Below are 15,868 nucleotides of genomic sequence, written 5' to 3'. Positions count from 1 at the left end.
CACCTCCTTCTCCTGGTGGCACAGATAGGCTCTCTGGCTTCTCCCCCCACGCCTTATGCCCCAGCCCCAGAGGGGACTCTGCTATGCTTGCTTCAGCTTGCCTATGTTTGCCTGGTACAGGGGTTCCTAAACAAGACACCACAGATGTGACGTGGCCTTGGGACTGCCAAAGAGATGGAGGAGGCCCTTCCTGGGACCTAACGCATCCTGGGACACTGTTGGTCTTTTTTTGCCAAAATACAGTGCTGGTTCATGTTCAACTTGCTGTCCAACAAGATCCACGTCCGTTTTTGTTTTCCACACAGTCACTGCCAGCCTGTAACGACCTTATGAGATTATCCCACCCCAGGGACAAGGCTTGGCATTAAGCTTCATGGAACATCATGAGGTTCCTGTCAGACCATTTCTTCAGCCTGTTGAAAACCCTCTGAGCAGCAGCCCTGTCCTCCTGCATACTGACTGCTCCCCCAACTTGACATCATCGGCAAAGTTGAGCATGAGCTCCATCCTGTTCTCCAGGTTGTTAACAAAGCTGTTGAGTAGTACAGACCGCAGCATCAACCCCTGAGGAACACCACCATCAACCAACTGCCAGCTGGACTTCGCTCACCACCCTGAGCACCTGGTGGTTGGCCAGCTTTCCAGCCCGTCTTACACTCCAGCTATCCAGTGCATAAGTCACCAGTTGGGCTTCAAAGACACTATGAGAGACTGCATTGAAGGCCTTGTGAGAGTCAATGTATACAACACTCGCAGCACTCCCTTTGTCCAGGCAAGTGGTCATCCAGGAATATTTGCTCCATCACTTTCCCAGGACAGAGCGGAGGTCACCTGCGACCCTACTTTTTGACCTTCTTGGAAGTGGTTATGACATTTGTTTATTCCTAGCCCTGAGAAACCTCACTCTTTTACGATGGCAGTGATAAACCTTGCAATGATAGGAGCCAGATCCCCTTCTCCCTTGGATGTGCCCTGCCTGCTGCCACGGGCTTGTGCGGGTACAAGTAGGTTACAGTTTACTGCAGCTGAAGTGTGTAATACCAAGAGTCCTGTTGTCAATCATCATCCACCACTCCAGCAGGCCACCCTGCAGGACTTCATTCTGATTCTGCCACTGATGACATCACCAACACAAGCACCACCAGTATAAAGTCTGCCCAACATTCGGCTCTGCTGCCTTATTCTATTTCATGAAAGCCTACACCGATGCAACCCAATTAAAAGGTATTCGCAACACAGTTTATACTTAATGGTACGGCAAAATATAGGAATTTCTTATAGTAGCTTGGTGCATGTAAAGTGAAAATACTGGTTTTAAGGGCAGCAGTGTGGATTAGGGGCTATTTTGCCAAATATTTACCTTAATAAGTGCAATTGGAATTCTGACACCTCTCTATCAGAAGTCCTTAAAAAATATAAACAGAAAAATCACAATTTGAAAACCTGTAGTTGCATTCCGTCAGCTTTTTCTTTGTGAATAGAGTCTCTCAGGAGATCGTGCTGACCTTTTAAAACCCCCTAGAAACACCACCTACATAAATAACCTCTGCTACATCGGGTAAAAGGACCTCCAGACAACATTAACATGAAGAGAGAGGTTATAGAGGGCTAATGTCAAAAAGCACTGTGAGCAATAAGTAATGCACACAAACCATGATTGATAATGACTAGCACAGAGCCTTAATTCATCTTTTCTCCATCATTTTACTGAGAGGGACCATATCAAATTAAATAGTGACCCAGCAAGGGTTTATTCAACCATACAAAGCAGGGGCACGAAGGGAAGACATATTAAAGTGGCGATGACTGCAGTGTAATTGCAGCTTCTTAAAGGAACACCACAGTTCGGGGAAGACGGGAAATCTTGCACATGAAACCACTAAATACTGAGGAGCACGAACGACTGAGGCACCAAGTAATGTTCAGCATTAAGAGGCCCACATTACTGCAGTGAGAACTCCTCCTCCTCCAAGCTGCAGACAGGGACTTGTGTTTCACGGATTCACGAGATGCTCAATATTTAACTAGCCAGGAAAAGGCACATATATCATGACAATTTTCCATAAAACCCATGCAGAATGTAGTTCCTGACCCCAAATTACTTCCTCTCTTTCCTTAGACCAGTTTATAAAATTAAAGAATTTATGCTCTTGTGTTTTTTTAGGAGTCCGTATACAATCCATTCAAAGTACCTACTCCCCATATTTTAGAATAACACATAACATATGGAAAACCCAAGCCCAACTCAGCCTTTGAACATCATCAAACACTGTAACAGCACTATCAGTCATATTTTTACCCCTAAAGATTTTTAAGAGTCATTACATAAATTTAAATGTCTGCAAATGGCACTCATCAAACAAAACATATGGTGAGAGAATAAGAATACAAAGTCTAATGACAAAGTCTATACAGTGTAATAAAGTCATTGGTAATTTGCTTTTTCACATAAAGCTTTCTTCACTTTTTATTTATCAGAAAATATAATATAAAGAATTTAGTAAGAATATAGCATGGATCTTTTACAGCGAGTCCAAAGGAGGCCATGGAGATGATCACAGGGGCTGGAGCACCTCCCTACAACGACAGGTTGAGAGAGTTTGGCTTCCTTTGCCTAGGGAAGAGAAGACTCTGGGGATATCTTATAGCAGCCTTTTAGTACAGAAAGGGGCTACCGGAAAGATGGGGAGGGGCTCTATTATAGTGATAGGACTTAAACTGAAAGAGGCGAAATTTAGATTAGGTACTAGGAAGAAATTTTTTACTATGAGGATGATGAGGCACTGGCACAGGTTGTCCAGAGAAGTCATGGATGCCTCATCCCCGGAGGTGTTCAAGGCCAGGTTGGATGGGGCTTAGAGCAACCTGATCCAGTGAGAGGTGTCCCTGCCCACAGCAAGGGGGTTAGCAACTGGGTGATCTTTAAGGTCCCTTCCAACTCAAACCCATTCTGTGATTCTATGGTTCTATGAATATATCTATTGGAAGACCATATTTAACTGTCTGTGCATGATGTAAACAAGTATAGGAAATGCATGAGAAATTATACACTCACTGCACTTATTTTTACATGCAGAACCATGGGACATGCAAATCATTATTGCTGTCAGCTTCTTTCTATACACATCACCAGCGAAGCAGCCAACCAGTAGCTATACATAATTTCTTCACTAGAAGTTATTTTAGAAAACAGAAATACAACAGTGATGGAACTTTAGAAAGAACGATCAAGTGAAGTATTTATTTGTAATAATGCTGTAAGTTACAACAAGCTGGTCGAAGGCCCGTGGAAGCAATAGAGAGGAGTAGACACGTGGTGGGGCAAAGGTGTCAGGGGTCTCTTTTTCGTCTCTTTGATAATCCCGAAGCACCAGGTGGAAAAAGGGGAATGCAGGAGCAGGGATGTGAAATCAGAGGGGCCTGGCCGTGCCAGCAGCTGAAGTGTGATGCTCCAGTCTGTGTCATTGCCAAAAATAGCTCCAGTCTGTTCTAACAAATAATATCCAATGCCAGAGATACAACATTTCTTCAGTTTTACAAAGCACCTCCTTTTTTCGCCCTATAATTCACTAAACTCTCCAAAGAACATTTAAATCCATAAGAATCCCTTTCTTTGGAACAGCAGAATTTAGGGTTGACAGGAGTAACAACAACGGGCCTAAATTTTAGTCACCCAATCCAAAACACAGCAGTAATTCTGCAGCTCATTTAACTTCTTCTGAGGATGCAGAGTCATGACAAAATTTATTTTATAAAATAGCCATTAAAGTAGATAATTACAATAACAGAAGTTATACTATCGAGGTAACGGCAGCATGGTGATAACGTGCAATGGAACTGCCGACAGCAAGGTTACACAACTTGTCCCAAAATGACAAAATCAGAACTCTGATCTTACAGTGTATTTGCTGCTATGGTCAGGTTGAACCTAAGCCAGCAGAGGAGACTGGGGAGGTACTTCACCTCACATTGGAGAACGTTACCCAGCCCAGGCTGAATAAACCAAGAAAATCTATGCCTCTACATCATAAAATGACACTTCTTTTATTGTGTAAATTGTATATTCCCCCACCTCAACTTGTAAATTACCTTTCAACACTCATAACTTGAACAGACTTACTTAGTTCCTTTAACTTTGATAAATAATACACTTATTAATTGTTTATTTAAGAATGTAAAAGTTAGTAGGTGTTAGACCTAATACAGCACAGTAGATGAAACACCCTTTAACATCTTGAATATAAAGATGTCAGCCTTCACCTCAGTTATACACTGCAGCTGAACAACACGCTTTACATATTTTGGATCGCTGATGTGCTTTAGTATTTCCAAATACAGTATTTGGAAAAAAAAAATTTGGAAACAGAATTTAAGGAAGAACTATAGCTTGGGAAGGAAGGAAAAGAAAATTGTTTCTTACTGCAGATTTTGAAGCAAGAATCTTTATTTTGACTTTAACAGATAGTCACTAGCTGATCTGCCATCTGTAACCCCGCATAAAAACAGGTAGAGATGACATAGATCATCTGTACACTCTCAGAGAGGTATCTACATTTTAAAATAGGAAAAATATTCCTACTTCATGTCCCAGAAAAGGGATACCACATCTTTCACCTTACAGTATTAAGTCTCTTCTCAGATCCTCTGTTAATAGGATTCCTTTAGCCAGCAGATGGATTGTGAATACAGGCAGTTTCATCTACTAAAAGACAACATAAATCATCATTGAGAAAGGAGAGACCGCAGTAAGGTTATCACCATACAGCCTTCTCCATGAAAGGTTTGCATTAAAGCATTAGTGAAATTAATTCATCTTTCATAAGAGCTTTGAGCAGTATCTGTGATCTATGATAACAACCAATTTCTCACTATGGGAAAAAAAAAAATTACTCAGGCCTGATAGACTACACAAATCTGCTTTTTTTTTAAATGGCCTAACATTATCTGGAGTGTTGCTCCCAGAGGCATCATTTGAGTCTTATGCCTAGCCAAGAGGACTCATAAATCAAGACAAAAAGTTTTGTTAGTTTTATATGCAGTGGGCTGTAATTATTTTGAATTGGATTATGCCTCCATCATTGTAATTACTTTTAGATCATCCTTAAGCAGCAGTAATAAAATGAAAAGAAATCAGTCCTAAACCATTTCTCACACAAAATATTGTAAATGTGCTATGAGAAGTCTGGCTAAAACCATACAAGAGTGTGTAAAGGTAATGTTTGGACTGATATGCTGCTTATGCATTCTGCTGAGTCAACTCACATTTTCAAAATACACAATATTTTGTGGTCTTTTAATTAGCATTGTTATTACCAAACACTTATCTAGCAAGAAAAATAAGTGATAATATTAATTTTAACTTTAAAAATGTAAGTATGTATGCTTGAAAGAATCCCTGGGCTTCAGTCCAAAATTAAAAACCATGTAGTGTGAAAATAATCACAATTATTTTCTAACTTTTCAGGTGACAAGAAAAAAAACCCGGCTTCATATGTGCTAGGTTGCATATCAGATGAGCATCATAGAACTCTTAAGTATTGATGCTGCTATTATCTGCACTATTGTAGTCCTGGAGAGTCCGTATCACTTTCCTTTCCCACTTTGCAAAGCTCTGACACGTTAAATCCCCCAGCCTGTTCTACCAGTCTCTGAGTATTGCCACAACACTATTACAGGGAATTGTGCTGCGTGCAGGAACAGAACTAAACCTCCGAGGTGCTTCAGGGATTCATTCGTATCTTAAATATGGATGCTTGTGGATCTTCTCTTTTCCTACTTATTCCTCCTCCAGGTAAAGGGTATCCCTGACAACACCATGGTGTTTTTTCCTCAGAAATGTCATTTAAGGTAATGTAATGAACGGGAACAGCATGAAGGCGTCAGATCCACAGAAGGTATTTAGAGTTCTGGATCTAACAGTCCTGTACCTAAAGCAGAGCCACAGGGTGTACGGAATACAGAAACCACTGCTCCAAAACCAGACATGGGAACAATTGTTCCCTGAACACCCAGAAGAAACAGACACCATCCCTGGTCCACAAAACAGCCTGGGAAAGCCATTAGACTCCACCATTTCTCCAAGAGAGTGTGAAGAATTGTTCATGTAAGAGGCAGTAATAAACGACCTTGAACGAGTTACAAATTTGCCAGTCTCACGATGAAACAACAGCAGTGAAATAATGATGGAAATAATTCTTCCTGGGTATCAATGAACAATACATAATTGTTGGGTCCTATTGCTGTTAAGCGTGATAACAGCGCTCACACACCGCTGTTGAGCGCTCTCAGTATTACAATCAAATCATTCAACAGCACTGTTCGTTTCCCACTTACATTGTCCATCACCCGTACTGCTACAGTTTATTGCTGATGGAGGAGAAAAATATCTGAGTAACCGCCTGATGCTTCTTCAAAATAATAGAACACTTAATTTCAAAGTAGTATTTAAGATGTTTATTCACAGGAGGGAAGAGCTAGTGAAAACATGTCAACGGCAGTTTCCTTTCCAGTAGAGATACAGAACATAAGTAGAAATAATTTAGTATCAGAGTCAAGAAAAAGAATAACCTATATCACATCAACCCCATAATTATTTATGCCATGTTCTCTCAAGCACACACGCACTATGTAAATATCACTAAGTCTGTATATTTATGAATTCTAAATTAATTTTTAAAGTTTATTTAGTTCTGCCTTATGTTAAAGTGGTAACGTGCCTGTCTGATTCAACAAACGTTACAGGAATCCAACAAATTAATTCACCCGGCTTGTCATAAACACTAACCATTAAACACTCGCGTTCTAGGTGTTTTTAACACATTAAGAATGAGCACATTAGTAAATATCAAAGAGAATTGAAGGCAAAGACTGCACTTGTCTGTGCACTTGCAGGTGCAGTGGAAGAAAACCCTCCGCTGCGCTTGTGTTTCTAGGTTAGACAAGACCTTCACCTTCAACGTCAGATGTGCAGTGCTCCCCAGTTCTTAGGAGAACAACAGAAAAGGGAGTACGAGGGCAGCATCAGAGGAAAACATGGATACGATCTTGAGTTGTGTGTAGCCATGTACCAACAGGAAACCACCTTTTCTTACATACTTGCAGTGACTGCAGCAATTCGTAGCTGACGGAACAGAAAGCAGCATCACTGCAACTATGAGTATAGAGCTGCTGCTGCTGCTGAATGCAAATGGAACCCATTCAAAGTCCCATCTCACCCTGCCAAGGAGTAAGTCTCCCTGAAATGGACTTGCAGTTGGCACCGTCTGCTATTTCTTTGCTTTTAAATGCACAAACAAGACTTTTCATCACTGTCTCCATCCTTCACAAGGATTTCCTACTATACAAAGAGCTCCATTTGGTAAATCCATGCAATGACTTAAAACATACATTACAGGTGACAAGAAACCAACAAACAAAGAAACAAAAAACCCAGACTCAATTCTGACCTTATTTACATTACTGAGAGTAGCTACTCAAGTAATCACAGCAAATCGGAATCAAAGCTAGTACATACCTCAGGGAAATAATCCTGTGGAAACTTCTCTTTTTCCAGCATGGGCGTGCTTTCTAAAGTGTCTGAGTAGATTTCTTTGCCAGTAACCTTTTTATACTTCTTAGCTAGGAAGAGATATAAATGAAAATTAACATACATATCTGTAACAACTTACAGCACTCGTTTGGCAAAGCAGTGGCATCTGCAAAACAGGTGGCAGGGTCTTACCAAAAACATGCAAGCACTGAGCTATTCTGGGGGGAAAAAACAGACCACTAAAAACTAGACCAGTATAAACATACTTGTTTGTATCAGAAATCTTTATGTTATACAGCTATGGGTACTGTTATTTTTACTATCAGAGCACTGGAGCTCTTATTAGGAATAATGTCTATAGACCCTTTCACTCAAACTTTCTGGCATGGTTCTTCCAGGAGACACCTGTTTGTGTCCTCAGCCAGCATCCAGCAATCGATGCTGGATAATTAACAGAAAAATTAATTAATACAAAACACATTAGGCCAAAAAAAGGTATTTATGAGTAGTGATCATCTGTATGTTTTATCTAGCAACTCTGTTTTTCCAATTTTAAGTTTATCTACCTAAGCATCAACTGATGCACATCTATAACACATTAGTAATCACATCTTTTACCCATCTAACAAATAGATAATTATTCATTTAGACCATCTCAGCTTTTTGCCTTTTGCTTTAAATCAACAATATCGACATCATCAATTTAATGTTTGGCCACACTTAAATTGTCTGCTGGGTGAGCTCTGTCAGTGGGGAGAGCTGATTTTTGTCCTGCTAGAACTGACCAAGCAATGCTGGTGGGACCCCTAATGAAAGATGAGCTGACCACGAGCCGAGCAGCCCACACCTTTTGTGGAACTGATTGGAGGTAGACTTGTTTTTAACTAACGATAGTATCTGCAAAGAAAGGTGACGTCTTCGAGTCATCCACTAAAGTCGTTGAAATACTACGCTGCCCTGAGACAAAACAAGAAATGTGAAAAAAAGTGAACAGACAATGTTTTCCCTCAGGGACATGAAAACAGCAGAGAACATGCTGCACTAAAATCAAGTGCTTTACTGAGTGGTCTCGAACAGGAAAATGAGAAATTTCTCTCTGTCGTGTCCTAAACCAGAAATGGGGACAGTCAATGAAATTCAGAAACAGAGATGCGCAACCTGATAAAAAGAGAAGTTCATTTTCTACTTAATGCATTATTTTACTGGGCAACTTACTGTCCCAGAATGTTGGACTTGAGCAAGATCCTGAAAAAGACTGGATATTCCAAACTATTTAAATACCTACAACTACGACAGAAATCATATATGCATGAATAGAGCTTTAGAGAGGACAGTTAACTTTCAAGGCCAAACTTAAACAGACTCCTGTGGTGCAACTGCCTCGTAGGTGTCCACCAGAGGATTTCCTCTGGGTCTCTGCCACGCTCAGGAACAGCTGCTGGACCAGACAGAGCAGTGGTCTGCTGCAGTACAGCCATCCCTGCAGGCACAGGGGGAAACGGTTTTCAACTCTGCCAGCACCCCAACTACCGACATCCATCAAGAAGGCCACTAACAGAAATCGTTAGGTTTCAGCTGGGTGTTCCTTAATCAGTTAAGTAACTGAAAATGACGAAAAACACCCACAACAACCATATCTCAGGACAAAAAGGCATTCTTTTTTTTTTCCTTATTTCCTCCTGAAACTTTCTGTGCTTATACATGCAACTCAGTCAACTCTGAATTATTTCTGTAGTCATCAGAAAGCCCTTAGAGTAAAAAAAATGGTCTTGTTTTTGAAGAGCCTTCACTGATCCTAGGCCTTCTGCACCAGTCCTCCTGAACAACCTGGGGAAGTAAAGACTGTGCTCTGGGGATATGCAGAAGATGAACTGGATTTCAAATTCAAATCTCGTATCCGCTGCTCTGTGACCCTGTAGCCACCCACCTCTTTCAGATTATCCGTTTCTGGCTATTAGCAGGTGAGGCTGATGTGAATTTAAACTGGAGTGGGTGCAACGTTTGTGGAAGAGACTTAGTAGTAAAGCACATCACTTTCTGAAGTTTGTAACGAACAGTTACATCATAGACAGAAATAGTACAGACTTTTCAGCCTTGGCAATCAATCTATGGATCTACACAGCTCATGAACAACGGTTTCTGCTTCTTGCGCCACTTCGTACTTGGTCTCTCCTGATCAGGGCAATATATTGGGATCTCTAATGGTGAGGATCTGACTTAATGTATCAAACTCCTCCATCACAGGAATTTAGGCAGCTATCTTACAGCCACCGTTAAGACAAACCACCCAACTGGAAGACTTTTGACTAAGAATTCATAAGAGAAAACTCAAAAACAAATTATCAAGAGCCGTGAACTGTCCAGTTCTACTACGTATCTGCTGAAAATACCAAGCGATAAAAATACTTGTCACTTTGAGTAGTCTAGATAAAGTATTTTATATAATCTGAAGAAGCATTTACTGTAATGTATCAATATATCTTTGGGGGGGAAAAGTATCATTCTTTATATGCCAATCACTTTGAGATCTGGCTCCCACAGGAAGACTAAACAAATATCCTGATAAACTACTGTGGCATCATTTTAAGTAGATCATGGATGGATGTGCCTCTTTCAGTAACTTTAACAGTGTCAGCAAAAAGATCCCGATGTCATTCAGGATACAGAAAAAATTTGGCAGAACTGTGAGGGCTGAAGGTTTCTGCTGTGAGAACCTAAATAAAAAGTAGCACTTGGCAGAAAGGAGGCACTTCACCATCAACTTAGGTTAACATCAACGCTAAATATGAACCAGCGATTCGTTTACATGACTGCTGAGAAGCAAATGCAGGAGGAAAGAAGCATGCCTTCTTGTGTGTCTCCAAGTAAAAATACTTCTACGGTATTTCTCATTTCATACCACAGACAACAAGATTCCTTCTGTAAATCAAAGTGGCAGACTGCAACTGGCCTAACGCCGCAAACCCCTCTGTTGGATGTGGCCCTTCAGAACACATAGCTCGTCAATAGTTTGAATTGTAAACAAACTTTCGGGCCTCTCACCACTATAAAATCAGTCCAACACTTTCCATACTGTAGCAAATAACACATGAGGCTGTAGGAGAAAATTGTTCTCATTTTAAATCCCAAATATGTCTTCCTGAGAATCGAAAAACAGAGACAATATTTTTTTTTCCTAAGACTGTATTCAGTCACATCCAACTGTGCAGTGAATTTTGAAAAGACACAGCGGTGTTACAGGAATATTGAATTGTAAACAAACTTCTATTTTTGCATGCTTTTGAGTGGAACCAGAACTTCATAATGATTTTTCTGCAGAGAATGTTTGTATCCATTTGGATTTTTCTTCTGATTTAAGAGCTTAATACACTGTGAAATGTCAATAGTCATGAGAGAAGAGGCAAGCTTTACATTTCCCCTGAAAGATGGGAGCCTTCTGGGTCATATTTTACAAACACTACACTGGGAGACTGATTCTGCTCTACATTAAGAGAGCAGTGGGTGACTTACAACGCCGATTCAGTGTAGCACCTGCTCTCCTTGGATTTTTATTAAGATTTTTCTTTAGTTTTTTCTTTCCAAGTGATGACTGGGCCAAATGCATCTTTATGCGCATGGGTTCACACCTCTTCAGGCTTTGCTAAGGTTTCGTCAAGCAAAATGAAGCACGGAACATTCAAAGCGTTTATTTTCTGGAACAAGTATCTGCTAATTTCTTTTATATCAATTATTTTCTCCTACATTTTTCCTTTTTTGATCGCTCTTATTTAGTCCTTATATTTTCTTTTGAAAGCCATATAGAGGTGAATAAGCTGTCAATTAACTATTAATAAACTCAGAAAGCTCCTCTTTTCCCAAAACAGCTGTCATTTCACTCTGTTACGTGCTGCTTGAGCAGGACACCTCTCATCTACGATCAGTGAGAAGGAATCCAGAGCGAAACCGCTAGTCCTTTTGCACTGATGCAAAGAAATTGCGGGCTCATGCATTAGATGCAGAGATGCAGTTCACATATTCCTGACACACAAAGCCACTCAGATGGCAAAAAGAGTAAACGGGTACTAACAGTGCACCCGTGTTCAGTCCAGGGATTGGGGTAACAACTTGGACACCCAGCTTCTTGTGCAATGCCAACATCCTCCAATATTCCCACCCTGCACACAGTTCATCTGATAATACTATAATTTCTTAATATCTACAACACTCTCCTCGTTTGGGAGAAAGACCAGACATGACCTCTCATTAGAAGTCCCTACATCACTATCGAGTTTTCCAGTACAGTCTCTCAGAAATGAAACCTACTCTGAACCGCCTATGATATGATAACTAACATTTTCCTTCAGCATTGAAACAGATGATGACAAGGGGACTCATGTTGGCTAAGTCTTGAATTGCTATATATGTAGAATTACCGTTCAAATATTTCAGGGAAGGAAGACCCTGTACCCTCAATTACACGAGCAGAGAGAATCTGCCTCTATTGAGAACAAAAATAATGAATCTATATAATGAAGACAGTTAGTTCACTCTGTTGTTACCATTATTTCAAGCGTCTCATATTAATGGGATGTTAGGTATAGTATTAATGTGACTCAGCTCAGCCCAGCAGATTTTTGTGTCTAATATACAGACAGTTCTCAACTGCAATAACATAAATTTTATATAATCTTTTCTATATACACCTCAGGAAGCATATAATAATTTTCTATGATATTTCTAATATTTAATGCACACAGCCTAATGCTACTTTTAAACTCCTTACCAAGACCTCCAACCTGATGGATCAATATGGGTTAAAACCAATGACACCTTCCTACTGACCTGCACTGCTTCAAAGTAATTCAATCCATAAATCTACCACAGCTGCTTTGCAAAATGACCATCACTGCTGGACATTTAAGGTCTTGGTCCTATATCTGATCTACACGGAAGAACCTTGTGGCCATTCTGAGTCCTTTTGAAATCATCAGGGATCTCTATGGATCCAAAGGTCCATCTGCATGGAAATGATTAATGCACCAATTTTAAACCTGTGGCTGGTCCATTGGCTTCTTCTAAGAGGTCTATAAATGGTAAGGAAAGCAATGTCTGTCATCAACACACTTGCATGCATTATACAGAAGTCTGTGTATGATGGAAAAAACTGCTAAGCACTATCAGAAAAGACAACAGAAGAACTGCCTTGATGTACACAGCAAATTGACAATAAACAACATTCAATTACTTCACTTACCTTTAAAATCAAACTGGTAGATGTTTTTCAAAGATTCATGAAGAAAGTAAAAACTTCCTAAAGCCTGTAAAAACAACAATAAAACAAGAAATTATAAAAATATCTACTTCAGTTAAAAAAACCCAAAATAGTACCATACTTTCCAACTAGAAAAAAAAGAAACAGAAGAAATTAAATGTTAATATATAAAATTACTAATGTTTGTATTTTCTAAGGTCTATAAGAATATTCATTTCCTTCGTTGCACCTCTGAAGTTTCATAAGTCATTATAAAGAAGATCCTTAACGGCTGACTAAACATGGTAAAGGCACAATTATCCAGGGTACTTTCAGAAATACCAAATGGATGGCTGCAGTGAGCAATACAGACCAGTACCTTTCTAAACACCAAACACATCCCCACATTTCTTTTATAAAAAAGTCTGACAATTTGTGCTTCCCTTTCAGAGCAAAACAAATGCTTTTGGAGGCTGAGCAGTACAGAAACAAGAGAAAGGATGTGAGATTCAATAGCTTTTGAGAGCCGGGCACAGGTTTTCCATCTTCCTACTGAGTTGTGCAGAGTGAATGACTTTGCCAGCTACAGAGTAGGCAGAACACTTCAGATCTAACAGGAGTGTTGGGAATATTTGTACACTCTTGTACAGCTTTCCTTGTCTTGACAATAATTATAATGACTGAACAGTAAAATATGTCCATCTCTGTCAGCCACACTTGGAGAGCAACTGCTGCTCCTGGCTATGGTGTGAAGGCTACAGAGGGAAGCAGTTTCTCACAATGCATTGATCCGAAGGGGAAGATTATAAAAATCATAGAATCACCAGGTTGGAAAAGACCTCTTGGATCACTGAGTCCAACCATAAATACCTAGCAGAGACTTAGACGTTTGAATACATGTTGAGTTTCTTGATACTGGCATAACTGATGTGTTTTATACACAGAAACAGATTTTAGTGCCCACAACTGCAGATGAAAAATTTGAGTTACCACTGAAAATAAAATACTATGTGTTCATAGTTTAGATTTAGATAGGACTTCAGACAGGACTTCAGATAAGACAGCTCCTTCTCCTGATCTAGTCCTGAGCAACTATTCTTTTCAGTTCTTATGAGAACAGTGACCTAATCCAACTATGGAATTCTGTCAGAGTTGTAACAATTAGTCCATGACATGCAAACACAGAAGTAGTTACCACTGCATTCAGAAAAGCGTACAGATTCCCACCTCAGCAAATCGATTTTAAGAGCATACCGAAGTTCACCCATATTCAGCAAAATATTAGTACCCCTTCTTTACAAATACTTAAGTACTTTCCTGATTTCTGAAGATTTCTGAGCTCTTAATCCTCAGTCCGTTATATAAGAAAGCATTTTTGTTCAGGACATCAGGGCAGCACATCCCTTAGCTGCACAGGCACTTTGGTCCCAAGTTGAACAAGGGCTGAAATGCCATCTATCTTCAGAGCGACCACAGTGCAGGGCGTCCTGTCCAGCTGGCGAGAACAGCACTCAGCCTGCGGTGGATTATAGGACTCTTTTGCCTGCCACAGAGATCCTATGAAACATGAAGAAACCCACTCCAAGCTTCCCAGGTCTACATAATCTCCCTCATTTTTTGGGTAGCCACTCTCAGACTTTTGGGCTCCAGTTTACAGAAGGGCTGAGTGAACTCAACTCAAGGGGTGCTCATGGCACCGCGCTCCAAAAACACACATTGCAGCACAGCGAAAACAATGCTCGTTACGATCACAGTGTCTCTCACAAGTGAAACAAAGAAATTAAGATCTGAAGCGCAAGAGACACCCTCTCCCAGAGGTGGTTCTCAAACACTGCAGGTAAAATGCCCACGGTCACACACTAGCAGGGACAATCCTGTTTTCCTTCCTGCCGCAGCCTTTTCTTCCTATCCTCACAACTGCGACCCCTGCTCCTTTTCCAGTGAAACTCCAGGGAGTGGAAGGCTGCTACCTAAGGTGCTCAGGATGACACAGTCCCTTTCTGGCTCCATTTACATCACGGAAGCTTTGCCAAGATTTCACCTACATATACTGGGAGCTTGCGGCTCGCTTTTTTCTTCACAGTGTTATAATGCACTGTTTTCCACCAGCTGACGAGAGGAAAACTATATATGAAAAGTAAAGGAAAATCAAGTGAGTAAATGAAAAAGTAGAGTAACCAAACTTTATCAAGGAATATAAAAAAAATATAAATTTTAAATGAGAATTTTAATGAGCCTTGAAATACATCTGCTGCACTCAACAGCAGTTGAGGGGGGAAAAAAAAAGCTGGGCACTAGATAAACTCTTATTGAGAACTATAAAAGAAGCAACACATTAAAAAAGAGGATGATTCAGTTTCATTTTGTCTCTTACTCCTCTAATGGCCGAGACCCTCCTGGCAGAGCAGCGTTTTAGTTCAGTGACTGCTGCATTATTTATGAGACGTGGCACATCCACAGATTAAACATTTGCTGATTTGTCAAAAGCACAAACATGAGGTCCTGCCCATCTCCTTGACATATTAGTCCATCCAACAGAAAACACTGTCACACATTTAATTGATGAGTACACTTCTCTGCGACCCAGTCAGCTTCCTTTAGGTCTTTGGTTTGCTTTTGTATAATATGGAGGAGGCAAATAAGAAAATGCAGGAGACACTCTTGCAGAGGACTGAAGGTTAACTGTCCTGCCACAAGGACACACTGCCAGAAAAAAATATAGATCTTGACAGAAGAAAAAGCCATTGCCACCGGATATTTAATTTCTAACTCAAGAAATTGTAATTAGCAATAGAAAACACTGCTGTCTCAAGCTAAACTTTCATGATACTCTGGCCTTTGGATTTTTAAAAACAGAAGATCATTCTTAAATATCAATATGGTTGTAGGGAGTATTTTGGTTAAGCGTTTTTTGTCTCTTGGAGAGCTAAAACTAGACAGAAGTCATACAATCACATGTAAGCTAGAGGCAAAATTCAGTTGTTATACTTGAAAACTTTTACTAAGCTTACTTTCAAAGCCTTCAGTTAAAACAAAGAAAGAAAAATACCTGCTGTCACAACTTTGAACTTTCTGGAAAGGCAGGAAACTCCATGTCAAAAGTGCCTACT

The 15,868-nt window shown here is 40.1% G+C and overlaps 1 protein-coding gene across 3 annotated transcripts in view; it reads right to left on the bottom strand.

Moving 5' to 3' along the window:
• Positions 1 to 15,868, bottom strand: part of INPP5A (inositol polyphosphate-5-phosphatase A) — a 246,022-nt gene that overhangs the window by 103,381 nt on the left and 126,773 nt on the right. For all 3 annotated transcript variants that reach the window (XM_054071416.1, XM_054071414.1, XM_054071415.1), the window contains exons 5-6: positions 12,762 to 12,825; positions 7,514 to 7,617 (exon numbers count right to left, since the gene is read on the bottom strand). In XM_054071416.1, coding sequence (XP_053927391.1) covers positions 7,514 to 7,617; positions 12,762 to 12,825 — 168 coding nt within the window. The remainder of the gene's footprint in view (positions 1 to 7,513; positions 7,618 to 12,761; positions 12,826 to 15,868) is intronic.

Source organism: Cuculus canorus, chromosome 7 (genome assembly GCF_017976375.1).
Source record: "Cuculus canorus isolate bCucCan1 chromosome 7, bCucCan1.pri, whole genome shotgun sequence".
NCBI classification, from domain to species: Eukaryota; Metazoa; Chordata; class Aves; order Cuculiformes; family Cuculidae; genus Cuculus; species Cuculus canorus.
Note: the sequence above shows the minus strand (reverse complement) of the source record. Positions and strands in the feature narration are given on the sequence as shown.